This window comes from Aspergillus flavus, chromosome 6 (assembly GCF_009017415.1).
Source record: "Aspergillus flavus chromosome 6, complete sequence".
NCBI lineage: Eukaryota > Fungi > Ascomycota > Eurotiomycetes > Eurotiales > Aspergillaceae > Aspergillus > Aspergillus flavus.
The window spans coordinates 2,914,405-2,941,534 of NC_092410.1; the positions used below are offsets into that span (position 1 = coordinate 2,914,405).

At 50.3% G+C, this 27,130-nt stretch overlaps 11 protein-coding genes across 11 annotated transcripts; 7 read left to right on the forward strand and 4 right to left on the reverse strand.

Annotated features, from left to right (window-relative positions):
* Positions 1–470: 470 nt before the first annotated feature.
* On the forward strand, positions 471–1,864 carry F9C07_11867 (uncharacterized protein; the record flags this gene model as incomplete). The annotated part of the gene is made up of 6 exons (XM_041293702.1): positions 471–647; positions 703–739; positions 786–853; positions 913–1,104; positions 1,153–1,452; positions 1,580–1,864. The coding sequence occupies 6 exons, from the start codon at positions 471–473 to the stop codon at positions 1,862–1,864; spliced, it is 1,059 nt and encodes a 352-aa protein (XP_041148869.1).
* Positions 1,865–2,585: 721 nt separating this feature from the next.
* F9C07_11866 (FAD binding domain protein) lies at positions 2,586–4,070 on the forward strand (the record flags this gene model as incomplete). Its single annotated transcript, XM_041293701.2, has 5 exons — positions 2,586–2,963; positions 3,041–3,326; positions 3,393–3,689; positions 3,755–3,830; positions 3,893–4,070. 5 exons carry the CDS (start codon positions 2,586–2,588, stop codon positions 4,068–4,070), a joined length of 1,215 nt encoding a protein of 404 aa, XP_041148868.2.
* Positions 4,071–5,022: 952 nt separating this feature from the next.
* Positions 5,023–8,285, forward strand: F9C07_11865 (MYB DNA-binding domain protein; the record flags this gene model as incomplete). Its single annotated transcript, XM_041293700.1, has 4 exons — positions 5,023–5,215; positions 5,405–6,677; positions 6,727–8,139; positions 8,192–8,285. 4 exons carry the CDS (start codon positions 5,023–5,025, stop codon positions 8,283–8,285), a joined length of 2,973 nt encoding a protein of 990 aa, XP_041148867.1.
* Positions 8,286–8,682: 397 nt separating this feature from the next.
* On the reverse strand, positions 8,683–9,549 carry F9C07_11864 (putative WSC domain protein; the record flags this gene model as incomplete). The annotated part of the gene is made up of 2 exons (XM_071507718.1): positions 8,683–9,170; positions 9,267–9,549. The coding sequence occupies 2 exons, from the start codon at positions 9,547–9,549 to the stop codon at positions 8,683–8,685; spliced, it is 771 nt and encodes a 256-aa protein (XP_071367933.1).
* A 366-nt stretch (positions 9,550–9,915) lies between these two features.
* On the forward strand, positions 9,916–10,226 carry F9C07_11863 (uncharacterized protein; the record flags this gene model as incomplete). Its single annotated transcript, XM_071507717.1, has 2 exons — positions 9,916–10,004; positions 10,160–10,226. 2 exons carry the CDS (start codon positions 9,916–9,918, stop codon positions 10,224–10,226), a joined length of 156 nt encoding a protein of 51 aa, XP_071367934.1.
* A 1,023-nt stretch (positions 10,227–11,249) lies between these two features.
* F9C07_2261454 (dehydrogenase with different specificitie) lies at positions 11,250–12,652 on the forward strand (the record flags this gene model as incomplete). The annotated part of the gene is made up of 4 exons (XM_071510153.1): positions 11,250–11,347; positions 11,408–11,618; positions 11,682–12,056; positions 12,097–12,652. 4 exons carry the CDS (start codon positions 11,250–11,252, stop codon positions 12,430–12,432), a joined length of 1,020 nt encoding a protein of 339 aa, XP_071367935.1. The 3' UTR covers positions 12,433–12,652.
* Positions 12,653–13,607: 955 nt separating this feature from the next.
* On the forward strand, positions 13,608–15,777 carry F9C07_2286525 (aminoacylase ACY1). Its single transcript, XM_041293698.2, has 3 exons — positions 13,608–14,047; positions 14,160–15,517; positions 15,587–15,777. The coding sequence occupies exons 1-3, from the start codon at positions 13,701–13,703 to the stop codon at positions 15,646–15,648; spliced, it is 1,767 nt and encodes a 588-aa protein (XP_041148864.1). The 5' UTR covers positions 13,608–13,700; the 3' UTR covers positions 15,649–15,777.
* On the reverse strand, positions 15,778–18,611 carry F9C07_2096328 (uncharacterized protein). Its single transcript, XM_041293675.2, has 8 exons — positions 18,205–18,611; positions 17,834–18,129; positions 17,333–17,775; positions 16,695–17,278; positions 16,441–16,643; positions 16,251–16,394; positions 16,060–16,195; positions 15,778–16,013 (listed from the first exon to the last, which is right to left on the reverse strand). The coding sequence occupies exons 1-8, from the start codon at positions 18,438–18,440 to the stop codon at positions 15,944–15,946; spliced, it is 2,112 nt and encodes a 703-aa protein (XP_041148863.2). The 5' UTR covers positions 18,441–18,611; the 3' UTR covers positions 15,778–15,943.
* A 1,804-nt stretch (positions 18,612–20,415) lies between these two features.
* F9C07_11859 (uncharacterized protein) lies at positions 20,416–22,941 on the reverse strand (the record flags this gene model as incomplete). Its single annotated transcript, XM_041293674.1, has 2 exons — positions 20,416–20,727; positions 20,794–22,941. 2 exons carry the CDS (start codon positions 22,939–22,941, stop codon positions 20,416–20,418), a joined length of 2,460 nt encoding a protein of 819 aa, XP_041148862.1.
* Positions 22,942–23,420: 479 nt separating this feature from the next.
* Positions 23,421–24,429, forward strand: F9C07_2109840 (uncharacterized protein; the record flags this gene model as incomplete). The annotated part of the gene is made up of 3 exons (XM_071509057.1): positions 23,421–23,785; positions 23,850–23,929; positions 24,143–24,429. The coding sequence occupies 3 exons, from the start codon at positions 23,421–23,423 to the stop codon at positions 24,427–24,429; spliced, it is 732 nt and encodes a 243-aa protein (XP_071367936.1).
* A 406-nt stretch (positions 24,430–24,835) lies between these two features.
* F9C07_11858 (uncharacterized protein) lies at positions 24,836–26,470 on the reverse strand (the record flags this gene model as incomplete). The annotated part of the gene is made up of 2 exons (XM_041293673.1): positions 24,836–25,919; positions 25,977–26,470. The coding sequence occupies 2 exons, from the start codon at positions 26,468–26,470 to the stop codon at positions 24,836–24,838; spliced, it is 1,578 nt and encodes a 525-aa protein (XP_041148861.1).
* Positions 26,471–27,130: the final 660 nt, after the last annotated feature.

A 27,130-nucleotide genomic window follows, 5' to 3' on the forward strand; every position in this document is an offset into this window, starting at 1 on the left:
GACGATGCTTTGGTCCTTGCTGCATGCCTTTGCCCTAACTGGACCACTGCTTTAGTGTATGCATTGGGTGAGACTTGCGGTGGAGAGTGTGGATTCCTAAACTGAACAAGCTAACTAGTCTTTTTTTTTTTAATTGTGGTTAAATCCTGGAGGATCGAGTGTAATTTGATTTGATTATGATTTGAACGTGCATTCCTTGCGGAGGGACACCTACACGAGGTTACGCCATGCTATGTCTCATCCTTGTCTTGGAATGATGTCTAGCCTTTTCCAGAAAAAGCAAACAATATTGCTGGCCAGGTGGGAGATGCCGTGCAAGGGGGACGTGTATGCATTGTGTGTCATGGTGCAGAGCTCGCATGTTAGGCTGTCTTGCGTTAAAATAGTAGTTCCCATACTCTGCGTCGAAGTTCTTGATGTCTTGTCTGCGTTCCTTTCGTCGAGATATTGTGCCTATGCTGACCTAAACGATGGGCTGGGTGCACCATGCCGCTCCGGAGGTCGAGGCCCAGTCCCAGTATCGGGAGATACTGGGTGTCTGTCTTAGCTTGACTGTTTTGATGGTCATTACTGTCTCTCTGCGGTTGGGTCTGCGGGCGCATGCGCGTCGACTGGGCGCTGCGGACTATGTGATGTTCATGAGTATGGTGAGTGGCATTCCTTATAGGCTTTGGTAGAGGCGATCCCATTAACCTGGTCCAGCTCTTCAGCGTCATTTACAGCGCTCTTTGTATCTCCCGTAAGTATCTCAATAAAAAATATCAGACCAGCGCTCACATCCACAGAAAGCAGATACGGGCTGGGACTGCCACTCAACCTGCGCCCGAAACAAAACCTACCAATCTATAAAAAGGTCAGTACTGTATACCTTTCCATCGATCTAGATGAACAACTGGAACTGACCATATACAGCTCAACTACGCCGGTCGACCCTTCTACCAAATCGGCATCGCCGGCTTCAAAGCCTCGCTCTGCCTCAGCTATCTACGCCTCCTCACCAAAACCTCACTATCCATCTATCGAATCCTCATCTGGACAGTTCTCACCATCTCCACACTAGGCCACATCGCCGGCGCACTGGCTTTAATCTTCAATTGTCGTCCTGTAAGTTCCCCATCCTAACAAAAGAACCACCACTAACCAAGAAAACAGGTCCAACTCGCCTGGCGAACAGACATAACAGGCACCTGTCTCCCCGTCGGAGGCACATTCTACGGTCTCGCCATCTTCACCATCATCTGCGACCTCATGATCATCTTCTTACCGATCCCGCTCTTGCTCCGCCTGAAGATCAAACCCGCCCAGAAAGCGGGCGTCGTGTGTTTGTTCCTCCTAGGACTGTTCACGACCATCTGTTCGATCATGCGATTAACCCAGATCCACCGCGTAGCTTATGGGGACGGGAATTCCACTGCGTTGGTGCTTTGGGGGACGATTGAGTTTAATGTGGGTGTAAGTACAGTACTCCATTTACCCGATTTACTTCTATGTACAAGGATCTGCAACGGAACGGAATAGAAAAAGAAAAGAAAAGAAAAGAAGAAGAGTTCAATCCACGAACCAAACTAACAGTTTCTAGAACATCATCACCTGCATTCCCTACTTAGCACCGCTGTTAAAGGGGCTGGTGCGGGATTTCCGATCGAATAGTAAAGCGTACGAGAGTCAGGGTCATTATGTTTTGGAATCATGGAAGGATCCCCGATCTCAGTTGCGATCGACTGCATCAGCACCGGTGCATCCGAGACGAACACCTAGCGAAGAGTTAATCATGGATAGTCTGGGGCCTAGCCATGGGGGGATCGAGATGACGGTCGAGGTGCGGGTGTCATTGGAGAGTAAGGTGTCTAGGGGGGTGGTTTAGTCGTTACTCTGTATAATGGGGTTAACTTATAGTTTCATTGCTACAGGCCTTTAGTATGAGTCTTTTAATTACTCTGTAGAGTCTGACTCTGGACTGGGGAGGGAAGACAGGGAAGACCAGCGTAAGCACTAATGCTGTGTCGAAGCAAGGGGCATGTTTGAGGTTGGTTAAGATTCCGAGGATATCCGTGAATACGACCTCGTCCGACGGAGGAGACTCCGGTGTAATTTTCACTAAGCAGGGGTTGGAAAGGCTACGTGATCCTCGAGGAATGAGAATGAGACAGACAATTAGGGCTCACGCCAGTGGATCTCCCGGGTTTATCCCGAGCGGGTTAAGACGAGCGCAAGCATCTCGGCGTGCCGTCCGTCTTGAGAATGTCTTTGCTTAACTGCTTAGCCGTGTCTCAATCGAGTGGGGACGCTGTCAAGGTAAACGAATAGGCACGAGGTCAGTAATGCACCGGCTCAACCTTAATAAACCATCTTTATAGCACGTTTTAATATACTAGGACCGGGATTCTCTTCCTTCGGGCCAGACGTTAGCTCCACCTTCACGTCCATATCGCACCATTCAAGGAGTCTAGATTACTTCCCATCCCAACAGATTCAGATATCCCCCTCGGGCCCCTCCCCTTCTCACCCGGCCAGAACAAACAAGGATCAGGGGGATATCCATCTTACTTTCCCTTCGATAGATCGATACAGACCGAGCGTCAACCATGGCCGACGAACAACTGCCCGTGCTCATTATAGGCGCTGGTATCAGCGGCCTAGTCCTAGCCCAATATCTCAAAACCAAGTGCGTCCCGTTTCAGATCTTCGAGCGTGACTCGGCGATCGACGCACGGAGCGGTGGATGGGGTCTTACTCTGCACTGGGCCTTGCCCGCATTGCGGCAGTTGCTCCCTGAGGATATCGTCGCGCAGCTGCCAGAGACGTACGTTAACAAGGAGGCTGCTGCGCGTGGTGATACCGGCCGCTACCAGTTCTTCGATCTGAAGTCTGGGGAGGCGCTTTATAATGTTCCTGCTGCAGAGCGGATCCGGGTTAGTCGGGTGCGAATGCGTCAGTTATTAACGAGTGGGATTGAAGTCCAGGTGAGGTTCATAAACTCATAGATATAGACACGACACACGACGCTATCATCAAAAACCAGACTAATATCTGAACACAGTGGAACAAATCCCTTAAAGACATCAAATCAAGCCCAGATTCAGTAACAGCCCATTTCGAAGACAACTCAACATGCAAAGGCCGCCTCCTCCTCAGCTGCGACGGATCGCGATCCCTCTCCCGACAAATCCTCTATCCAACCGACCACGAAATGCAACCCCTACCTGTCCAGCTCCTCGGCGCAACAGCCCTATACACACCCAAGGAAATGAACGGCGCTCAAATGATCGACCCGTTTATCTTCCAGGGCGCACATCCAGATACAAACGTGTATCTCTTCTTCAGCTGTACCACCCACCTACCTCCCATTTCTCCAAGTATAAATACAGAAACTAACTAAGGTGAATGAACAGTCCTCGACACCCCCAACAACTTCTCCGACAGCACAGACAAATACCACTGCCAGCTCATCGTCTCCTGGGCCGACTCAAAGGGCATCGACGTCCCGAAATCAAACGCAGAGCGCCTCGCCCTCATGAAATCTCTAACGACGAACTGGGCTGATCCGTTCCGGTCTCTTATTCACCAGATCCCAGATGAGACGGAGGTGGTTTCGATTCGTGTTGCCGATTGGATTTTCAGTCCGCGGAGGCAAAGGGGTCATCCTCGGGTTGTTCTTGTGGGCGATTCGGCGCATACTATGACTATGTGTTTGTTGTCCTTTTCTTTTTAGTATCTTGTGGGGTGGAGCTGTTTACTAACGGAAGGGATGTAGTCAGAGGTGAAGGTGCCAATAACGCTATCGTGGATGTACAGGATCTGGTTAAGAGGATTGATTTTACGTTGGCTGGGTATGAAACCACTCTTAGTTGGGCTTGGTTCATGGGTGATGTGATATGCTAACGAGGTGTAGATCGTTCACGCTAGATGCCCTTCGTTCTTCTGTTGCCGCATATGAACAGGATATCTTTGCCCGTGCGGAAACGTCTGTTCTGAATTCCAGACAGGCGTGTCTTGATGCGCATGATTTTGAGAAGATTTTGAATGGGAGTCCTTTGGTTTCGAAGAGGGTGCTTCAGGAGGATAAGTAAGTCTGAGTATCTTTAGGATAGAATTTGATCGGAGATCTACCCGGGTATGCAAAAGTTGGGTATAACTCATGAAGATCAAGTGATGAGATTATGATAGAGAAGACTTCGATTAAATACAGCAATATGACATTGGAATTGGATCTTCCATGAAATGAACTGTATGGAGTGTAAAAGCGACGCCCATACAAGGATCGAGTACATACAATGTCTTCCTCGCGAATAAGTCTAACTGCTGCAACATCCGTCACGCACGATGTAGTTACGGTACATTTAGATTAAAACCATGCTTTACGTTGATACTGAGTCGTCTATCCAATCAGATCTTTAACGTTCGTCTGCTGTACCATGGTTGCTTGAAGCCACCTCCAGGTGAAGAATCTTGGATGACATTGGAGGCGCCTTCGCAACATCACCTGAGCCGTCAGTGTTTGACCATTAGGTTGAGTTTTTCTATTTCGGACCAGAAAAACATGAGCAGCAAAAAGAAATGAACCGTCTGTCTGAAAAAGTTCAAAAGTCAAGGCAGACATTTTCATAAGTTAGAAACCGGTGGCGTGAAATACCTTGACCCGAAATGCAGTGTTCGCAGGGTCAAGTTTAGGGTCATAGGTTCAACATTAGGTTTAACATTAGGGTCAGCATTAGGGTCAGAAATTAAGGCATCAAGGCAGTAATCAGGCATAATTAAGGCATTTATATTACCGAAATAGGCAGTGAAAGCGGATTACATAAGACGACCCTAAACCTCAAACGCGCCACCTCGTCTTCTTCCCTGCAGTCTTTGTTTTCTTCCCATTTTCCATCCACAGCAAGCTCGTCACCCACAGCCATCGATCTGCATCGATTTGGGCATCATTTTCTTTTTACTTCGACCCGGTTGGGCCCAAAATCACGCTGTATACTTGCTGTGAGTGAGTTGGGGTGCAGTCCGCTTCGCTGACCGCCTTTGGATATGGCTCGCATTGCTACGCGTGTTGCCGGGCAGCAGGATATCCATGGTTTGAAGGCGAGTCCACCGAGGAGACGGTGGACGAGAAGTCAAAGTCGGGAGCTTGAGGCTCATCCGATGGATGATGTTGCCGCTGGGAAGTCTTCTCTGAAGGGTAACAAGTTGTGGAAGGGCAAAGGGAAATTGGGCGGACATGGTCAGTATTGTTTGTTTTGTTCACACTGAAACCGGACAATAAAATCAAGTCTTCTTCTGTCATGTATTTTTCTTTTTCTATTAAGGCTTTCTGTGAGTTTGTTGTTATTTATTTTGCTGTCATGTGGAGGATATCTGAACTGCACCTTCTACGCTCCCGCGGAATGGGAACTTACATCTCCATCGATAGACTTGGACGTCGTCACAGAAGAATCACCGCTCAAGTCATCCCGAAAGTCGGGATTTCCAGCTCGTCAGGTGATTCCTGAATCGCCTGAGGATGTGCACAACAACACCATGTCGGGCTCTACGATTATCGTACCTGAGGCAGAAACAGATCAAGAGGAGGATGAGGATGATGACCAGGACGAGCTGGGGCCAGAGTTGATGCTCGAAACTCTTCCCAGCTTGGAGCGATCCGCAAAGGATGTTCTTGATTTTCTGGTCCCTGGCTCCGCAGATCTTAAAAGTATCGTCAATATGGCCAAGCGGCTCTCAGATCCCAGGAACACCCAAAGCAAACGTTTAAACCTCCGTAAGAATGCCTTGAAGAACCAGCCGGGGTGGTTCGAGGGCAGGACATACATCGACGTCACGCGAGCTAGCGAGTCCCTCTCGTCTCATTTCTCGAAGGATGGGGTCCAGCTAAATTGGAGCGCGGAGCCTATCCTCCATCACGCTAACTGTGCCCGTTTCGCTCTCGAGGTGCTTCTGGCTAGTAATAATTCAACCGGCTTCAGAAAGGCCATAAGGGACGTGGAAGGTCAGTTTCCAGCGCCTTTTATGCGTGATCTGGTCAATGGTCGGCGGAATGCCGTTGGGGAAAGCGCGCTTTTAAAGGACACCTTCCAGCTCGCCTTGGAGATCCGCACTCAGTCCTTGATCATGCAGTTGGAGTATCGTCAGCATGAACCCAGCTTCGATCCGAACTTCATCCTGGAAGACGGATTCTTCCTGGATGTGTCTGTTCACGAACCGATTGACAGCGACAATGCTCCAATGCGTGGGTTCAACTTGCCAAGGCTTAACATTGATGGCTCTCTACCCGACGAGTTCAGGGAGGCAGCATCCGATCGCTTCGAAGAAATGGTCGCCAATCTACCAGATGAAGATGGCACCTTTGATATTGACGACTTCAAAACAACCTACTCCTGGCGGAGCTTCCTCCTGCGAGCGGCTCGATGGATTCGCAAACGATGTGAGGAAATTGATCAGGACATAAGCCGTCAGCCGAGTGCAGAATCTGCGCGCGAGGAATTTTTTGCAGAAATTGACGCGAAGAATCGTCGCAGTAGCAGCGTGGCGGGTCGCTCTAGCTTGGCTCCCCGACATACAGAGGAAAGGAGTGAGCGGGGGACGATCGCTTCTCCCGACAATCGAAGAGTTTCGGCGATCCCACCTGCAACTCCTAGAGACTCGCCGAGGGGCGTTGAGTCTAAGGAACGGAGAAAATCTGGAAAACCGTGAGTTGAGAGTTTTTTTATCATCTCAGCAGCTGGCTAACCTGTTTAGGGCTTTTTTGAACAAATCATCTCTCGAGCGCATAGCGCAAAGAGTAAAACAGCCCCATGTGTCCATCAGGGATTTCGAGGCGCGCAGACAATCAGACGCTGCTGCCAGACCAGCTCCAAGAAATATCCATAAGGAATCCGAATCGCAGCTTCGGCGCCAGACCCTACCAGCGCCCCGGCAATCGAGACCGGCAGCATTTGAAGAAGCAACCGAAGAACATGTCGAAGAGCCTGCCGAGGAGCCTGCAGAAGAGCCTACTGGAGAACATATCGAAGAGCGAACCGAAGAGCTTATTGAAGAACATACTGGAGAACATATCGAAGAGCGAACCGAAGAACATATCGAAGAGCATACCGAAGACCTTATTGAAGAACATACCGAAGTGCGCACTGAAGAACCTACTGAAGTATCAGGCTTCCGTGAAGAATCGCCGCTCCTGCACCATGATGAACAGGATGTCTTTAACGTGGACAGCGAGTCTGAACTGTCTGAACTCTTTGTTGGTGAACGTACACAATTAGAGAAGTCCCACAGTCCCGTTATGAGGAGGTCACGCGAGCCTCGCTTTGCAACTCTCAGCCCTGTCAGGACCAGACTCTTCGCAACAGAGGTACGCCTCGAACCAACCTCGACGCAGACGAGCAACACCTTTCGCCCAATACCCTCCAGTCAAGAACTGTGGAAAGCAGCCGCGTCACGCCGTGGTACAACTCCTACACAGACGAGCAACGCCTCGCGTCCACTGCCCTCCATCCAAGAGCTATGGAAAGCCGGCAACCGCGACGGTCCATCCAAACATGCCAAAATGTCCGAACAGGCCTCCCGATTCATCGACCGTCAAGCCAACGCGCACCGCGTCTCCCCCATCAGCCAATCGGCCGATCCACAAAGCGCAGAACGACGCCACACCGAACTGCAGTCCAAGAAACGACGACGCTACGAATCAGAGGATGAAGAGAGCGACGGCGAACTCAGCAACTACAACCGTCCCGTCGACACTGCACGCAGGCGTGCAGAAAAGCCCGCACAGCCTAACAAACGCCAGAGAATCGAAGAACACGACGAATCCGCAGCTCAGCTGCTGAACGGTCTGCAAGAGACCACGCGCAGAACTTCCGTTCGTGAATCGCCCGAGGCAGCGCCCAGAAGTACCAACCCCGTCCCTGTATCCTCTAGCGCGAGACACACAGTCACATCGACGAAGGCACCAGTGCGATGGACGCCGGCCGAAGACAAGCGACTGATTCGGTTAATTGAAGAAGTCGGTCTAGGAGGACCCAAGGGCAGCGGATGGTGCAAGATCGCGAGTCAAAACGAGGCGCAGCCAGTTAAGGAGGGCGAGAGCCGCATCGCAGGGCGCAACCAAGTCCAGCTCAAGGACAGGGCAAGGAACATTAAAATCAGATATCTTAAGTATGTCTCTTTCTCTTGTCATTTACCGGAGAATGAAACTAACACAAAACAGAGACCGAAAACCTCTTCCCTCGAACTTCGAGCACGTAACCATGAAAGAGAAAGACCGGGCCATGCTCGCGGCGAAAGGTATCAACGTGACTTGATCGCAGAGGGTGATCTTTTTCCTTCACTTTGTCTTGTACACTTGTCTCTTGCACTTATTCTTGTGATTTCCGTCTCCAGAATGATACCCCTAATGCGAGTCGCGCGTTCTTCGAGTGTCGTGGTTCAACGTCGGAGCTCTTTTATGTTTATGGTTTGGTTTCATGATATGGTTTAATCAAATATTTATTCTATGGTATATCGTTCAACAATATATTATGATTAAGCGAGCGGATCGGGTATCCAGCGTGCATAATAATCCAGCACAATACCGCAATAGACACGAGTCGACCAGCGATCTCACAAGAAAAGACAGTATACAAGATACACAATCAAGCGAGCATATACAAACCATCCACAACACTATTCACACAAAACCATTCTCCAACCCACATCCCCCTAAAACAACCCCCAAACCCCCACAACACCAGCCACAACCCCAACAACCACCCCCCTCTCAGAAGAAATCTGGGAAGCACCAGCAACAACACTAGCCGACGGCGTCGCCCCCCCACTAACCGACGCCGAAGCCGAAGCCGACACAGAAGCCCTCGCACTCCCCGTAGCCACCGAAGTAGTCAGAGTCTTCGAAGGGCTAGCCACAACATCCGGCTGATTGGGATACGCAGTCCCCGAAGGCGCAGTCACGATAGTGCCGGTAGCAGTCGACGGGGCGTTACTGGCGGTCTTCACCATGGTTGGGTTGACGCTTAGACTGGCGAGAGGGTCGGAGTCGCCGTCGTCGACGTCGGGGGCTGTGAGAATGCCGTTGGTTTCTGTTTCTCGTTCGGTGTCTTTGTCGGATTCGGGGGTTGTGGTTGGGTAGATGGCGCGGCGGGATTTGCTGGTGGTGAAGGTGCCGATTGTGTAGGTTTTTGGGCCGCCGCCTGGTTTCTTGTTAATCATTTGTTTTCTTTGGGTTATGGGTGCATTGATTGTGCATGGAGGTTAGGGTTTGGAGGTATAGATAGGATAAAACATACAAGAATCCGCCGGATACCCAGGACATTTCGTCGTACATTCCGTATTCTCAACCTTGGCGGAGAGCGGAGGAAGAGTATCTCCACAGAAACATTTCTGGTCTTGCACGGCATAAACAGGCTTGTTCTCTTCGTTGCAGATTTGCTGGCACAGAGCCACGGATTGGTATTCTGTCGAACGCGAAAGAGTCAAACTGCCCAGGTCATTGTAGCAGGCCGTATTCAAGGCGAGGGCTGGAACAGATAGAAGGCCGAGGATGGATAAGTTGATGATTGTTCTTGTCATTTTGGATTTTTTCTTTTTGTTTAGGTAGGTGTTTGAGTGAGTTGAATGAATGTATATATATGTCTTTTTGGACGATTCGGCACCGGGCAGATTTAGTTTATTTTATTTATAAATTGGGAAAAAAGAGTGAATAAAGATCGAAGATGAAACAGACAAAGAACGGAAAGGTTAAAGATAGTTTAAATTTTCTTCCAAATCAAAGAGCGAAGAAACAGAAAAAGGGACAAAAAAAGACACAGGTCGACAGGGCACAATCTCAAATATAAAAATAATCTGATCCCTTCATCCACCCTTGAAAGAGAGACGAAAGGGAAAAAAAAAAATAAACCAACCCCTTTGGAAAATCCGAAAATCCAAAACTCAGAAATGAAACGGCAACAGAATGCCGATCGGGAAGATCGCAAGAAGAATCAAACGTATTCCGTCAACTCCAGTATTTTCCTCGACGGAGTTGAGTGAGTGAACTCCAGTTCGCTGGTCGATCGACAAACTGAAACCCCCGCTGGGCAGGGCGTTTCAGCCAATCCCTTCCGTTGGTTTCATGGGTCGTTCATGTCGCTTAGAAGGTAGTCGGGCAATTTAGCGTAGGGCCAACGTAGTTTTTTCGCAGTGATCCACTCCCTTGGGCTGGAGTCAACGCGGTGATGTCACGGATCGACGCAACTATTGCTTTCTGAGACTGACCACGCGAGACACTATCGATTATTGTGTTTTTCCCCGGGGAGGCAGAGAGACGCGGTGCCGTCATTGGTGTGGATTCGGTCTCTCATCTGGGGTGGGTTTTATCCATTGGCGCCAGTAAAATCCCGCAGAGTGAGGAACTGCTCCATGTGTCAGTGGACTGTGGGTAAAGCCGTACAGGGGACGAAACTGTGTGGTAGCGAGAGTGTCATGTTGTTGTTTCGAAGATCGCAAGAATGGTTCGGGTTGCGCGATGGAAATTGACTGCCGACGGGATCGGCACCTGATCACAGGAGCCCTCATTGAGTACAATCCCATAGTCATTCCAATCGTGATCGGACTTCAAACATCACAGGAGAAATACAAATACTATAATGTCCGAAACCATAAATATCCTGTCTCATCCTAGAAAAAAGAAAGACAGTATCAGACACGTCAATTGACTCCACCCACGCCACCAAAACATTTATAGTGTTTTGCACCCACCAATTCCAAATCGACCCCTCGAAAAATAAAGGGATGTCATCGCAGACCACGAGTTCATCCCTTCCTTGCTGGCCAGATATTAATATCCCACTGCAAGCATACCGGACACTACACGCTTCTAGAATGACGGGTGCAGGACCCTCTCTTTACCCTGGCCAGGTACAAATGTACGTACTAAAACAGATTCTTTTTTGCTAGACTTATGTAAGCAGTTATCGGTTCTTTCTGAATTGGGAAGGTTGACAGGACCGATGGATACCACAGAGTCACGGACAAGATTTCTCGAGTACACAGTACATAAGGTTCCAGTCACTATTCAACAGATACTTCTAACACGATACAAGATATTCTATACAGATAACAAGTACTTGCCCGCATTTCTTGCTATCGCGTTCCTGTTGCGTCATAGGATGACATCAACTTGAGCACATAGGGCTGTACCCAACTTTCAACTTCTATAAATCGTTTACCCAGCTCACATCTAGAATTGAAGTAATATACAATCACAAAGTAATAGGGAAAGTAATTACACCATGCAATCTGTCTTGAAGCCAATCATTGGCCCTAAAAAGGAGATTCACGACCTCTCCGGTCGAGTCGCTCTGATCACCGGAGGGGCGTTGGGTATCGGGTTAGTCTCCTCCCATACAACTACACCCCAATAGAATTAATTGACTGATAAAATCATCAGCTATGAAGTCGCCCGCGCATTCGTGCTCAACGGAGCGCGAGTGATCATGGTGAACCGGAAAGAAGAACAAGGCCAAGCAGCCATCGACAAGATCAAGGAGGAAGCCGGTGCGGACGCAAAGATTGAATGGGTACCATGCGACATGGGAAACTTGGCACAAATCAAAGAAGTATTCACCGGTATCCGTGAGCGGGAGGAGAGGCTTGACCTGGTATGTTCAGCTTAGGTCTATGCTCGCTATGTGTTCAAGTGTGTTAATGCCTACACCGTATAGCTCATTCTTTCTGCTGGAATCAACGCCAACCAGTACGGCGAGACGCATGATAAGATTGATCGCCACTTCCAGGTGAACTGGCTGGGCCAATTCTACGTCTGCAACTTACTCTTCCCACTGATCCGGAAGACATCCAAATTACCCGATACGCCTGCTCCTCGCATTGTCTGGGAGACATCCGAGCAGCACCGTGCCGCGCCTAAGGTAGTCCATTTCGGATCTCTGGACGAGATCAATAACCCTGCGATTGACAACACGGAGCTATACGGCCGGTCGAAACTAGCCATCATCCTCGGTGTCAAGTATGGATTTTTGGATCGAGTGATTAAGCCCAATGAAGATAACATATATGTGCTTTCTGTACATCCTGGTGCGGTGAGTATTCCAGGTACATGATATTACGCAATCTACATAGCTGATAACAGAGTACCAGGTCAACACAACCATGCAGCAACAGTGGAAGGACGCATATCCAGGGCTCCTGGGGAAGGTTCTCACGACGGCGATGCTGGCTATCGGTCGCGATGTGGAACAGGGCGCCTTTAGTGCGCTTTGGGCAGCGACAAGTCCAGAAATCGAGGAGAAGAGTTGGAACGGTTACTATTTCTCTGATTCTGCACAACCTGGAAAGGAAACGAGCCAGGCTTCGGATCCTACTCTGGGGGCGTCCCTATGGGATATGAGCCATCGGATTATCCAGGATAAGGTCGGCAAGGATGCGATTGTAGATTGGAATTCTAGCAAGTCTTGATGGTTTGCTTAATCCTTACTTTCATTTTGTGTATTATTTTATTCATTTGTTTGCAGCAATTACCGCATCAATTTGATACGATATGCTTTTAGTATACATATCTTGATATTCCGCATTTACAAATTCTGTAGTATTTGTACAGACCACGGTTGCTCTTCAACGAGTTCCACAAATCTATAGACATCACCATGGCTATTATCCATAATCCATATAGATAACCCATTAAAATAGTATTTAGATTTAAACAAGATACTCATAGATAGCTCCATCTCGCACGACAGTATAGATTATGTCAAGCGTGTCGCCACTCGGCCAAAATAATCTTAGGTATTTGGTCGTGCCTTCAACCGAATAATACGGCCAACAACTTATATACAATTTATTGAGCCAAAAGTATTGCAACACACTTGGCGCAACGCGCGTCCCGCACCAAAGCAACTTTAACCACCTACCTACCGTACAACCAAAATGAAGGTCCTTTTGAATCTTGATGAATATACGAAGCCTAGATCTGAGTTTTTATTGTGCAATGCGCTGTTTTACTAGAAGACGTAAGATTTTCTTCTTATTTTTCTTAACAAAAATATATATATATATATATATATATTGATTAATTTTCACTAGGGTAAAGAACTTGATACATATGTACCTGAAAATTTGTTACAAACCAGAAACACATTATAAAACCTCAATATAGCCAGATTTCTCTGACACGAACACGACCTCCTCCCTAAAAAGAGGAAGAAGATAGTTCACAGATAAAACAAGCCAAGACACTGTTCTCAAACACAGTCTTGTCCGATCAGGTCTCCAAAGTTGTCTCCCACAAAGACAGACAGAACGACAACCTCAAGATAAAAGATAAAAGATAGGAAAAGAAAAACCACCTCCAAATGTCCTCTCTCCAACCAAGCTTCTGTCAAGACTCGTCTAAGCCAGCATCGACCTTCCCAGACAGGCAAAACAAAACCAGACTAAGGGCGGGCGAATCCGCTCTATCGGCGATTGCACCATTGAGAATCGATATTTATCCGAGGTTCTGCAGATTCCAGCGGAGAAGATGCGGAGTCGATTGATCGATTGCGATAACACTACCGATGCAATGCCAATTAGAGACGGAAATGGCGACAGTGGAAGATAAGATATATTTCTGAGAGTCCCATTAAATTCAATTCAGTTCTGTTTTCTTCTCTAGCACATACTCACTCAAAACACCACTGTATAGCTATTAAAAGAGGATATATGGAATAAGCCTACCCTCCCCCAAAATGCACCCCAAAACCCTCCCTTGGATAGTAGGTCTACTATCACCCACCGTAACATCCCTCAGCATCCCAATTCCATTCCTACCCTCTCAGCAAATCTTCAATCCGAGTCCCTGGTCCGACAATGAGATCTGCCCACTAGCACCCAAGATCTCTCCCCCGGAAGATGGTCTCCTTCCAGCGCTCAGATTCGTCAAAGACGAGTCCATCCGCGCCCGCCAGGCGAATCGTCTCTCTAGGGCTGTGCAAGTCCCTACCACCGTGACGGATTACATGAAAGATCCGTATGATGAGGGATTCGCTCCTTTTGTTGAGTTTCAGGAGCTTTTGGAGAAGCTTTTTCCTCTTACGTATGTCCTTCTTTCACCTTAAACTATCCTATACTAACCTACCCCCACCTACCCATACCCAAATCCTCATCTACACACACACCAGACCAACAAACTAACATAATACCCAAAGCCACAAAAAAGCAACCCTGTCGCACATAAACCGCCTCGGCCTCGTCTACACCCTCACCGGGGCAGACACCACCCTAAAACCCCTCCTCTTCACCGCCCACCAAGACGTCGTCCCCATCAACGACGCCAGCGACTGGACCCACGCCCCATTCGAAGGCTACTACGACGGCACCTGGCTCTGGGGCCGCGGCGCCAGCGACTGCAAGAACGTGCTGATCGGCCTACTCTCCGTCGTCGAGGATCTGCTGAGCCAGGACTGGACCCCGAATCGGACGGTGTTGCTGGCGTTCGGGTTCGATGAGGAGTCGCATGGGTTTCTGGGGGCGGGGGCGATTGCGGAGTATCTGGAGGGGGTTTATGGGAGGGATGGGGTGGAGTTTGTGCTTGATGAGGGGGGGATGGGACTGGAGACTCTTTCGTCATCTTCTTCCTCCTCTTTCTCGTCTGCTTCTGGTGATGGTGAAGGTGAAAGTGAGGGTGAGAGTGAAGACGGAGTAATCTACGCCCTACCAGGCGTATCCGAAAAAGGCAGCGTAGACCTCGTCCTCACGCTCTCCGTGCCAGGAGGCCACAGCTCGATCCCCCCACCACACACGGGAATCGGCATTCTCTCCGAAATAATCTACACGCTCGAGAACACCGAACTCTTCACGCCCCGACTCGACACCAGTCACCCCTCGCGAAAGAAACTTGAATGTCAAGTCCGCCACTCGCCCTCCAGCGTCGAGCCCTGGCTCGCCTCCGCCCTCCAATCAAGCGACCACGTCAGCACAGCCGAGAAACTGGCCCGGTCACGCGGGGACCAATTCCGCTACATCCTGCAGACCTCGCAAGCAGCCGATCTCTTCCACGGCGGGGTCAAGACGAACGCACTCCCGGAACATATCGAAGCGATCGTGAACTACCGGGTTGCGTTGCACCAAACCCCGGAAGAAGTCATGGATCGGGCTGTGCGGATTGTGTCGCCCATTGTGGAGAAGTTTAATCTCACGTTAGCTGCGTTCCCGGAGAACAAGAAGGAGGAGGAAGGGAAGGTGAACCATTTGACGATCTCGACGTTGAGCGGGGCGTTGTCGCCGGCGCCGGTGAGTCCGACGGGGACGGGCGAGGATGCGGTTTGGACGCGGTTTGCCGGCGTCGCTAGAGCGGTGTTTGAGTCCGTGCCCAGTTTGAAGGGCAAGACGGTGGTGGTGAGTGGGGATATCATGACGGGGAATACTGATACGAGGTTTTATTGGAATTTGTCGAGGAATATTTATCGGTGGAGTCCGTCAAGGGCTGGGGGGGCGTTGAATATTCATACGGTTGATGAGAGGGTCGCGGTTGATGTGCATTTGGAGGCGATGGCTTTGTATTATGGTATGTTCTTTTTCTTCTCTTTCTCTGCTTTATCAAAGGTTGTGAGGAGTATGATTGCTGACTTTGTAGATCTTATTCGCGCTTTTGATGCGTGGGATGGCTCGGTCGAGTCCACTTACGATCTGCGGTAGATGGCCAGAGCCACTTGGATAAGCACGACTGGATACGTAGATCTTTATATATGCTTGATATAAGCAGCTTGCAGACCAGATAGTTCCTTTGGAGCATCGTCTACGAACGCATTATTATTGGAGACCCAAATACAACAACACTATTTGCAGAATAAAAATGCTATGTATGAGGTACGCTATTAACAACGGTCAACCTGGTCCCATAGCCACGGTAATAATAAAATTGGAAACAAAGTAAGCAAGTGTCTCCACTCGCGCCCAGAAGCGAATAGAATCAATATACAATGAAACGACTCTAGAGAATTAACAACGCAAAGGCACCACCCATGACGGGCCGCGCAATGAACGTAATGCCCGCCGGATAACTATATTGGTCAGCAAGGCCCAAGCAGCCCCTTGGCAAACACTTACTTTCCAGTTTGGGTATCATAGAGATCCGTAAAGGCACGGTTGGTCGGTGTCTCGTTGATCCACGTCGCGAGCGCCTGGTGGAACATGTCTCGGACACTCTCCGACGCAACCGCAGCTGTGAAAAGCTCCCAATCCGCTGGGGACAAGTCAATATTCAATGTCAAACATTAGAAAGAACATATCGAGCTTACCCTTAGTGTACACGTGTCGAGTATCGAGCGGCACTCCATACTTCTCCTTCACCGTCGGATAGAAGGTGTTTTGCATGTCATAGACCGACTGAGGAACCAAGTTCAAGCCCAATTCACGATCCGCATACAGATTGTACAGAAGCCCTGGAGAAAGTCAGTATTATAAGTGCACCCGGAGCGGCTAACTGACCATGAGTCTCGTTCGCTCCGTACGACAGCGTTGTATGCGGAGGATTGGCATCGTGAGCTACGCCTAGTGTCTGCCACCTCGCGATGTAGTCCTTGGCAATGCTGGAGTGGTTGGAGGCATCGTCCGGGTGTCCTGTCGTATTGCTGATCACAGCCATTGCCTGGATTCCAATGATTCCCTTCAATGCCAGGTTGGTCTGGTTTCTGTACATACTATTAGTATCACCGCCTGTGTCGTGTATGTATATCACTTACGCTAGCGAGCCAGCAAAGTCATCCGTAGAGATCTGGTTCGCCGGGTAAATAGAATCCTCGACGAGGTATGTTGTCCATTTGTTGAGGATGGGATAGTGCTGTGAAAGATAGTCGTTGTCCTTGGCCTTCTGGGCGTAGGCAAGGGCCATGATAACCATGTTTCCACACTCCTCGAGTGGCATTTTCTCGTCGTCGCCCTTAGGATGACCCGTGGCGTTCGGGTAGTGGGTTCCAATATCGTGCATGGCGTATGTGTTGGGATACTTTCCGTTCTCTTGAATCTCATAGATTGGCTTCAGAATCAGTTTGAGGAGCTCGGGATTGGTGTACAAAAAGATCGGGTGAGCGGGGAAGATGACGTCCACAGTGTTCATGTTGCCATTGGACGAGATCTCCTTCATGAAGATGTAGGGGTCCTCGGGCGTGCCGGTCAATTGCACGGCAGCAAAGACTTGACGGACCGTGAGGGAGGTGATTGTCAGGTAGTCCTGGCCAGCGGCATCAATGGAATCCTTGGATATCCGGTCATCGAGATCCTTCGATAGTGCAGCTGCAGCAGCATAATCATGATGGAAGAACTCAAGCTACATAGATGGTCAGATTATGTTCTAGGTCCGAAACAGCAGTGGGCCACTTACCGCAGCAGTCGCAGTGCTGAAGTAGCTCTTCCAGAGTGAAGGCATCACAGTTGTCCCTTCAGGTTTCCCACTGTACTGTATGGCACTGTCCTGCGCAAGGCCAATGGAGAATAACGTGCCAGCAGACGTCTTCACCGAGCCAAGGTCGCGGGAGAAGGCAAACACGGGCCAATTGGTCGAGATTGCACGATAATTTTTATCATCCGAATTCGCCAACTTTCCGTTCTTTGCGAATGCCCCTCGCACATCAACATCCGGTCCGGACTGGTAGCTCAGACCATCTTGGTCGTCTGTGGCCCAGTACCACTCGCCCCATTCGGCCTGCTCAGTGTTTTCGGAAAACAGCAGCTGCGTTTGGCGGTAAACCTTGTGATAGGCAACGCCATCATCTGTGACACCATAGTCCCACTGCGCAATGGCGTTTCGGTCCCCGGACGCCCATTCTAAGACCCGGTTAGATGGATATTCGCACTGTTCCAGGTGGGTTGTCGTCTTGCTTACCTGCTGAAATGTCTGCGTACACCTGTATGTCATGCGCTTTGCCGTCGATCGATTCGACATCTACGTCCAGATAGGAAAACACAAGCGACTGTCTCCGGAGATCATCTGGTGTGATAGGGGACAGGAATTTCACTTTCATTTCCACCATATCCCCAACACGCATCGTGAACACGCTCGACGTCGAGGTGTACTCGAAGGATGTCTGGTTCACCGTAGGGGTGTTAGGGATCGCCCCCATCCATGTGTAGGTCGAATTATCGACCCGGATCTGACCCGCCCAGCCGGTCACCTGGCCGCTGCCACCAGGGACGTGGTTTAGCCAATGTACATCAAGATGGATGTCTTCATTTCTACAGCTCGGGACTACTCACAACCAGAAGGTAGGCCATTGGCCGGCCAGGTACCCTCCATTACCGCCATCTGTGCCCGCAGAGAGCCATGTGCTCAAGTACGGCGACTTGACAGCCAAGGGCAGTGCGGGTGGCCTCGCAGGGGAGAAGGTTGACGCAGCTCCCGCGTAAGACACCAGGGAGGCCACCGACAGACAGAACGAGAGGAAATGCATCATGATCCGTATTGAGGGATTCACACAGGGTACATCCTTCATTTATACACGTAATAATTCCAGGTTTCTTCAAAGAATGAAAGAGTAGGATCGAGATCCGCCAAAAAACGTGCCCCCGAGAATGTGGGCCTGAAGAATGCTGAAGGAATGTTAGGCACACTTATATAGTTGGTCCAGCCCGCATACCGGAGGGCAGGGCAGACAATTCAGGAGGGACTATGGAAGTTTAGCACGCTGCATGAGGGTCGAGAAACGGAATGCGGAATGGGGGCGCGCATGATTGTGACTCCCCCAATATCGCCTGACCTGTCAGTCTCTGTGGGGGAGCAATTCATGCGGCCTCGATCCGGCTGCCCGACAGGTGAAAGAAACCTGGAATTCCAGGAGAAGCCCGACAATTGGACAGGAGACAAGATCGGAGATTAACAAGCAAGGGTCGATGGAGTGGGAGTATGTACCTTATCCTTAGCCGCGTCGGGCTCGACCAGTCCTAAGCCGATACACTCTGGGGCTGCAGACGATCTAATGAAGACAACCCGACACTAAACCATGATAGTCTTGGCTTTAGATCCACCTGAGCAAACAAGGAGAGGCCCAAGAAGCGCTAGTGGCTGGTGACTATGGGGTAGACCGAGTTAGTCTTTTCGGCAGTGATATGAGGGGAAAGCATATGATATTGATTACCTCGGTGCGTGAGAAAGAGTGCATCACAGACATCTTATATCCGGATCAATCTCATTGCGCGATATAAATACGGTGAGAAACAGAAGCGAGGGTGAATCCCAATCCCAACAAGGGACTAAGAATAAATCTCTTCCGGTAGCCGAGCTACTGCATCAACTGGGATGGGGTCGACAGATCTGCAGCTCGATTTGGAGAAGTCGAATTGACAAAAGAAACAATCATGGCCTGAGGCAGAGAGCCGTCAGTGATGCTCCCGTGCCCTAAACAGGAAAGTGATACATCGAGCTGAGATGGAGTCAATACTTGGAAGTGGGGTCACTCTTGCCGTCCGATCAGGGAATCTCCAGGGAATCCTACATGACTACAACATCTATACAACAAGGTATTGCCATCCTAAAGAGACTGGGGTATACTACGGTGCCTACGAAGTAGTAGTAGCCAGTCCCGTGTGACCGACAATTGTGATAGTATCAGGTGGCAAGGAGTCTCTCGAGGCTGCAGTGTGACCGTGACCTCCTTTTCCCTGCAGATTTAGTGTTCCCAATCAAACTCATACACTAAATGTTAATGGAGGAGAAGAAGGACACAAGCATCACTGGTTCCACCCCACCTGATCCATCATGTCTGCCGCAGGAACCAACGTTTGAGTCCCAGTTTGACTTCCCGCGAGTGGCTCCTCGTCAGAGACATACACATCTTAGTACATAGTATATACTACGCTCGCGAGTATCAACATGGATCTATGAAATTCTTTCTTTGACTACGGTAGTAGTCGTACTGGCTGACCGCTTGATTCTTAGTCAACCCAGTCACCGAAGAATAATTCTAGTGAGGTCACTGCGCTTTGGGCATCTCGTGGGGTTATTATCGGTGGGTTCTGTAAGGGGACCATTCGACATTTTGCCGATCAGGAAGTTTATAAATACAGAGTACTCCGCAAGTAGATACTATATTCTTATCCTGGCTGCCTGGTCGTCAATTTCAAATTCGGCTGTATATAAACATCCCGCGGACAAAAATGGCGAACTGCAGATTTCCATGGGCCTCGGGCAACAAAAAACTTCCATCAACATGTAACATCCATACTATTATTAGAGGGTCATTAAATTCTCCTGATAACACAACTAATGTCACATTTCCCGCAATCCATCCTGTTTTCTTCTTTTCCCCCTTTCCCTTTTCCCGGTTTTTTTCCTTTTTTTTTTATTCTTTTTTCACCTTCCTGGCAGCTTAACCCTACGTTCTATACACATGCGTAACCATAACCAAAAACTTGTCATCGAATCATGAGCACAAAATCCATAAACTCGTCAAGTCGTGACCAGACTCCTCTTTATCCCTTTTTCGACAGCGCCTTGGAACTGCGCGCCAATCCAATGCAAAACTCCCCCCAGTCATCGCCGCTGCTGCTCGTCAACACCTCCTCGGCGATTGCCTCTTCCAGTCGCTCTCCGTATCTCCGACGGAATTCGCTTTTCACCTGCTCCAGATGGCGCGGCTCCCAATGCAATCGGACCAGCCGCGAAATCAACAATTCCGATCGCTCCTTGCCCGTCCGCGATTCCCGCAGGGCCTGATGGAGAAGAAGAGCGTCGCGCATGGGTCGGTTGATCACTCCGTTGAGTATATGCGCCAGAGTTTCACCCTGTTTCCATCTAGTTAATCAAAAATCCTGTTTCAAAAAATTAATTATATCACGCCTAAAACATACCACAAGATTCTGCGACTTGGAAATCATAGCACGGGCGAAATTCCGGCCATAGATCCGCTCGTACAAGCGGAGAACCTCCCGCAGGTGGGAGTCGCTCCGGCGAACAATGATATAAATCATCGCGGTTTCACCTCCATGCCGCGACACCAACGCCTTGTGCAGCTCGTTGACATCCCGTTCGATCAACTCGTCATCGAGGGGCTCCCGTTCACTCTGCCGGTTTGCTTCTAGGGCCATTAATACAGCTGTTCGGAATTTGTCGGCCTTCAGTTCGGCCTTCATGCATTTCTCCAGACTATCAAGGTACCGTGAGTCGCGGAAGCATTCTTTGATCGCACGGATCTCACTGTTGCTCCGGCCAAACAGCGATTCAATAAGCAGCTCGCGTCGGGACGTACTTGACTGGTAGTAACAGTTGGCCCAGAACGCCTCGGATTCCCACCGGCCCAACGCAGTTGCATAGCACACCTTGCCAAAGGTACTATTGCCCAGCTTCAGACGAATGTGCTTGGCAAGATTGACGCTTTTGCCGTGCAGCTTCACATGCTTCTTGTACTCCGCCCGGAGGTCCAAGATCTCCTCGCTGGTCAAATGGGGCAGCACACGGATGAGCGTCTTGCTATCGATGCTGCGGGTATGCGATAGGGCATCCTGCATGGCCATGGCATCGGGTTCAGGGTCATAGAAAGACACCTTCTTGCGTGGTGTGCTAGGTTCGATCAGCATGACGGCTTGTTCTTGCGAACCAGGTCGCTCCTGTCGGACACGGCTCCTCTCGCGCTTGGAACGATCACTTTTCGGCTCCTTCAGTTCCCTCTCATCCTTTGATTTCTTCCTCCGATGCTTTCTTAGCCCGCTCGAGTCAGAGCCGCCATCCAGGGGCTCGAGGTCCGACACATCTTCATCCCGTCTAGAAGGAATGACGATCGGAGAGGGCATAGGGGAGATACTCTGGTACGTCCCCTTGTATGGCTCCAGCATCGGACTAACCGGTCGGAGGCCAGGATCGGGGCCTGCAACCGACAGATTGTTGCCCGAGGAGAGGGAGTGACTCTTCGGACGAGTGCCCGTCCGGTCTCCGGGCACGATTTCAACATACTGTTGTCCGCTCTCCGGACGGCTGGTGGGAATCTTGGAGAACTGCGGGTTTGCGGAGTATTTGATGTTTGAGTGCTGCGATGGTTGACCCCTGTCTGCTTCTCCCGGTTTCGTGTATTGAGGTGCTGCGGTATATGAGACAGGCTGCTTCGATGCGCTCTTGGAGGTATATTGAACTTTCGGGTCAATCTGCGCGTACTGGAAAGCAGGCGGGTTGGCGTACGGGGTCTTCGCATTGGTGTCGCTTGATACAGAGCGTTTATGGGTTGGAGTACTGGCCGTGGGAGTGTACGCATGGGGGCCAGACATTGAGACGGGACGACCGCCCCATGATGGATAAGGGTTCGACTGGGCTTCCAGGTTCGCGTACTGAGGCATTGGAAACGCCGGCGCTGTGGTTGTCGCCGGCTGCGGAAACGCACCCGGCATGTACTGTTCGCCGGCTTGCGATGACGGTGGTACGAACCCTGGGCGCTCACACTCGGGAATCGTCGCCCAGTCCGGTTGCGCATGAAGGTATTGACCGGGCGTCGCATACTTCCACGCGCCCGGTTTGGCGTAGCTAGGATGGCCGCCAAGCGCTTCCTCGCTGGAGCGTCCCGAGGTGGGTTCCTTTCCGGCGCGCCGGTCTCCATTCAGCGCGCCAGACATCATTGCACCGTTGACTTGAGACGACGAGGTCCGAGGAGTAGCCATGTACCCGTAGTAGTCGCGCTCGAGTCCACCAGGAAAATCCCCATAGGCCAGTCCCTCGTCGTCCGACTCCGAGTAGACATCATCCGGGGGAGCATCGTAGCGCACCGGCCGAAGGTTAGGGGACCGTGAAGGATCAGTGTTGTCGCGTGGATAAGTATAGTGGCCCAAATCCGGGCCAGAGGGAAGATGGCCGGCGCTGGTCCGGTAACCACGGCTCCTTGATCTCGCTCGCAGGTATTCGTCTGCGGGTTCGGAAGACAGATATGTATTTCCCCGGGCAGAAGCGTGCGAACTGGAGCGCTGTCGAGATTTGGAACGGCCACGCGACCGTGGGTCGTCGGCCTGGAGAGACATGGATGACGAGTGACTGGAACCAGCGATCGCGGCAAGGGACCAACCCAAAGATCAGGACGATTCCAACACCCCGCGCGATTTCAAGCTTAAATTAATTAGTGTTTTACGACCGGCAGGGTCAGGCACGATATCAGAGCGACAGTAATAAATTCAGACCCGCGAGAACAGAATAACACAGGGGAGATGGATTAGCGCGGGCGGGATAATGCGTGGGCAATGGTAGGGAAAACAATAAGGAAATGAGAAGAGCGCGATCGAAGCGCCAGTCACCAGGCACACTCCACTATCTTTGAATTTAGTTTGTTGTGGCCGAGGCTGGACATAATCAGAGCTAGTTCAGTAGGGATCATCGGAGGTTGCATCCCATTTCAGGTGAAATAGCAATCGAATGGTCTCATGGCGCGACGCCTCCTCAAACGCGACGGGAACGAGGGAAAAAGACAAGAAAAAGCAAAGATGTCCCTCGTGGTCATTGGATCATGGACAGACGAGCTTTTCGAGTCCTCGTACTGAAGAGGAACGAATCAAGGCTTACCGCCCCTTGGAGCCGCACCAGAGCTACTGCATCCTATGAAGCTGACGGGAATTGGGGCCAAACCCACAGGTCGGGCGGTCAAATCTCACGAATGACAGCGACAGTTGTTTCTTCCCCACTTCCAATCACTCGCACTTATGACTCCCTGCCGGAGTTGCCGCTGTTTCCCCGCCCGTCATTGGTCCTCGGAGCTGCCGCTGACAGTGTGGATCTATTCTGCAGTGCATCCCATACGACCTCCTCCAACTATTTAGTATTTACGAGTACTCCTACACCAAGTGGTAGTATGTGTCCGTATATGTTTGGATCGTACGGGCACATTCAGCGGTACCACGTTGCGTAGCCCCCTATTTCTACGTGATCTTCCCCATAGGCAACAGTGCTACGACATCTCCCTCACGGATGGTTACCTCACGGCTACCTACATCGTGGGTATCCCCGGTGGCTCCCAGGGTAACTACTAGGTCCGAGAATGAAGTAACACACTCAAGCCGACAAATGGCAATCTGGTTGGTATCAAGCAAGGTCGCGACATGCGCATAAGGGGAGAATCAAAAGTCTTTTAAGGTACAAATGATCCCATTCGCAAAACCATCCTTCTCCGCAGAGCAAATGATGGCTGCAAGCGTTAACAAAGGAACCAATGAACGTCAAAAAAAAATACAGGTCCTGAAAGTAAGAACGGGCAAAATTGGGGTTCGAGTAACCAGGATAAGGAAATGATCAACGGGGAATACGTCGAGAAAAGAAACAAAACTATGGGTCACGGTCGGGGGCTCAGAATCAAAGACGTCGAAACATCAAGGGGTAATATCAGTAAGAACATAAATGGTATAAGGAGTGTCAACAGAGTATCACATAATGGGGATATCAGGAACACAATTCAACCCGCTTCTGTCAATTATGCTTTCAAGGCAAACGGAACCAGTAGAAACTGTACCAAAGACAAATGATGGAGTAGATGGGGGACCCGGAAGAGAAGATACAAGCATGCGTCGCTGTATCCTTTTGCCACGGATTCCTTCAGACAAGAAAGGGCATCTTCACGTCGGCTATCTCGCTTGCCTAAAGGTGTTCCTTGTGGAGCTCCGTTTGTCCCACGTACAAGAATGATAGGGAAAATGGAAATAAGAAAACAAAAAAAAAAAAAAAAAAGAATAAAAAGAGTAGAATAGTACCATGAAGTACACAAGGGGCTGGTTTATCTCGGACCAACCAGAACATCAAACTGGCGGTTGAGATAGAGCTGATCCAGAGATCGCGTACATTCGGTAAGTAGGGGGCTGGTACCCGTATGGGAATAGACATCATCAAGTGATACTTGATTCGCGAACAGCATCCAGCAGAGTGAGAGGGCCACTATCGTACTCGAGGCCCCTGGTCGAGGGGGCCCAGCCTCCCAGCATACATCTTCTTCGAGGGCCCAGCACTGGGGACGGGAGTTTTCCAATTCAAGCGGCTTGTCCTCCATCGCTCATACCAGACTACCCGACTGGCCTCGCGTAGTTCGGTACGCCAGTCGCTAAAGACGGACTCCTTGAGCCGGACGAAATCGCAGTGCTCAGCATCATAAGGATCCGCAAATCCCCAGGGGAATCTGCGACCGACGGGCTCATCACCGGCCTCCAATGAGTGGGGATCAGGGGACAAGATGGAGAAGGGCAGAATCTGAGGGGGAGCTTGCGTTCCAGACCCTTGGCTCTTGGTGGATGGTGAGCCGGGCTCTTTCTGGCCGTCCCCGGCGTTGTCAGGTGTATCTTCTTCTTCCTCATCAGCACTCTCCGAAGACGTGTATTCTTCCTCCTGGTCCTCCAGGGTGAGGATCTCGAGAGGGTCAATGTTGGCCTTCTTTAAGCTGTCCCAAACCGCCTTTCGCAGATACGACATATGTGCTGTAGTAATCGTGTCGGCCTTGCTGATGACTGGGACCACAGTGGTCTTGCCCAACACGGTTCGCAGCACCTGAATATCGAGGTTCTCATCTAGAACACCAATGACTGGCGAGTCGGAAGCCTTGGGGGTCCCTTGCGCAGCTCTTTTTGCAGCCGCGATGTTCTCATCCAAGCGCACAGGGTCGAGGAGCAGGAATGTGCAGTGAATATGGGTGTCACGCACTCCGGGCGAACGAACGACTTTCATCTCTTCGCTCAGGGTCTCTTCAAATTTACTTTCCAGAAAGCCGGTCACGCCACGCAACTGGATGTCGACAATATTTCTCTCAAACCCCTGAGAGTCCCACAGGGTTAGCCCGACGCGTTCCCCATCGATTTCCGTTTCGAGGTATTCAGAGGTGTAGCCCTGGTTGGCAGGTTCATGTCGATGTTGGTATTCCATTTCCTCGGCGGGGCGAGAGGGATGCTTGTGAGCTGGCATGGCCAGAGAACTTTTCAGGAAATTCAGAAACTCGGTTTTTCCCGAATTGCGGGCGCCAATGACAAGGACGCTGTGCGAACAGTTAATGCGGGTCTGAGGTGAAGGCAATGAGTAGAAAGGGCCTTACTTGTACGGAGTAGGGTCCTTGCGCCGACGCAGCCTACGCGGGTTGTTGACGGTACTCACAGCACTGCTCGCATAGCTATAACGCCCGCGGTGTGTCATGCTTTCTGTGCGTGCGTAAGGGTCGTAGTCGGTACTCATCGAGTTGCGAGAGGGAGGTTGCTGTAGTTGGGGTGAAGGGGTGCTATTCGAAGGAGCGGTAGTGTTATTGGCGTGCCCTCGCTCTTCACCTCCAAAACTCTCCAGGATTGGGGCGGGAGATAGGTCGGGCAGGCGAGGAGGTTGCTTCAACATTGCTCCCTGTCGACGTAATTCCTCTTCGATTGCTTGGGATTTGGAATTCTTCTTGCTCTTGCTTGCGAGTGGTTCGATGGACTTCGGACGACGGAGGAAACCTAAAGAGGAATTCCTGCGTTGATCTTTGTTGGTGCTACCGTTCTCAATGTCGGAGGGATCATGGTGTCCCGGGGAACGGAGTCCAGAAGTTGCAGTAGCCATTGGGTCTTATTTTTCGGGTGGCTCTTTCCAATCACCCGATTGCTGGTAACACGGATGGGGTTTCGGAGGTACTTTGGCGCAAAAGTGGGGTAACTGTGAATGGCTTGTCTCAGATAAAAGAAATTCCCTTTTGCCCAAGATTCACTCGATGTACTATCGTGACGAGAATGGATCTGGTCGACTCCGTTACCTAGCAACTTCCCCGGCAAAGTACACAGTCAGTCAATGTTCTCGAAGGCTCATGGGATTGTCAAGGGTCATCCAATTGCATACGAACAGGCACTCTTTTAGTCCTGCCCCTAAAAATACGATCAACAAGCTAAACGGTAAGCACTTACAGATCCTCAGCTGTCGCGAGCCGCACTCAAATCAAAATAGCTAAATATTTGTATGTGTCTTGGAGCTCTGTTGCACCAGCTTTTTTTTCGCAATAGAGTCTTTCGATTGACCGTGATGGAGTTCTTTGAACTCGGGTCAGGGCGCAAACAATCGGGAACGATTCAGCGGCAAACTCAAAAACAAATATGTCCGAATACGTCAGATTGGAATTGACAATTCACGATTGATCAACATTCACAAGCCCAGCAAGTGTCTGTTGAGGCAAGCCTGATGTCTCTGCTAGAGGACGAAATATACGCTATCGAAGCGACTGTTAGGGGT

Excerpts from the sequence above, each read along its gene's own strand:
- F9C07_2286525 (XM_041293698.2), top strand. The coding sequence starts at position 13,701 with ATGCACCCCAAAACCCTCCCTTGGATAGTAGGTCTACTATCACCCACC. Across the intron at positions 14,048-14,159 it reads GAGAAGCTTTTTCCTCTTAC|CCACAAAAAAGCAACCCTGT; the intron begins GTATGTCCTTCT and ends TAATACCCAAAG. Across the intron at positions 15,518-15,586 it reads GGCGATGGCTTTGTATTATG|ATCTTATTCGCGCTTTTGAT; the intron begins GTATGTTCTTTT and ends CTGACTTTGTAG.
- F9C07_2096328 (XM_041293675.2), bottom strand. The coding sequence starts at position 18,440 with ATGAAGGATGTACCCTGTGTGAATCCCTCAATACGGATCATGATGCAT. Across the intron at positions 16,644-16,694 it reads GACTTTGCTGGCTCGCTAGC|AAACCAGACCAACCTGGCAT; the intron begins GTAAGTGATATA and ends TAGTATGTACAG. Across the intron at positions 16,395-16,440 it reads CGGAGCGAACGAGACTCATG|GGCTTCTGTACAATCTGTAT; the intron begins GTCAGTTAGCCG and ends GACTTTCTCCAG.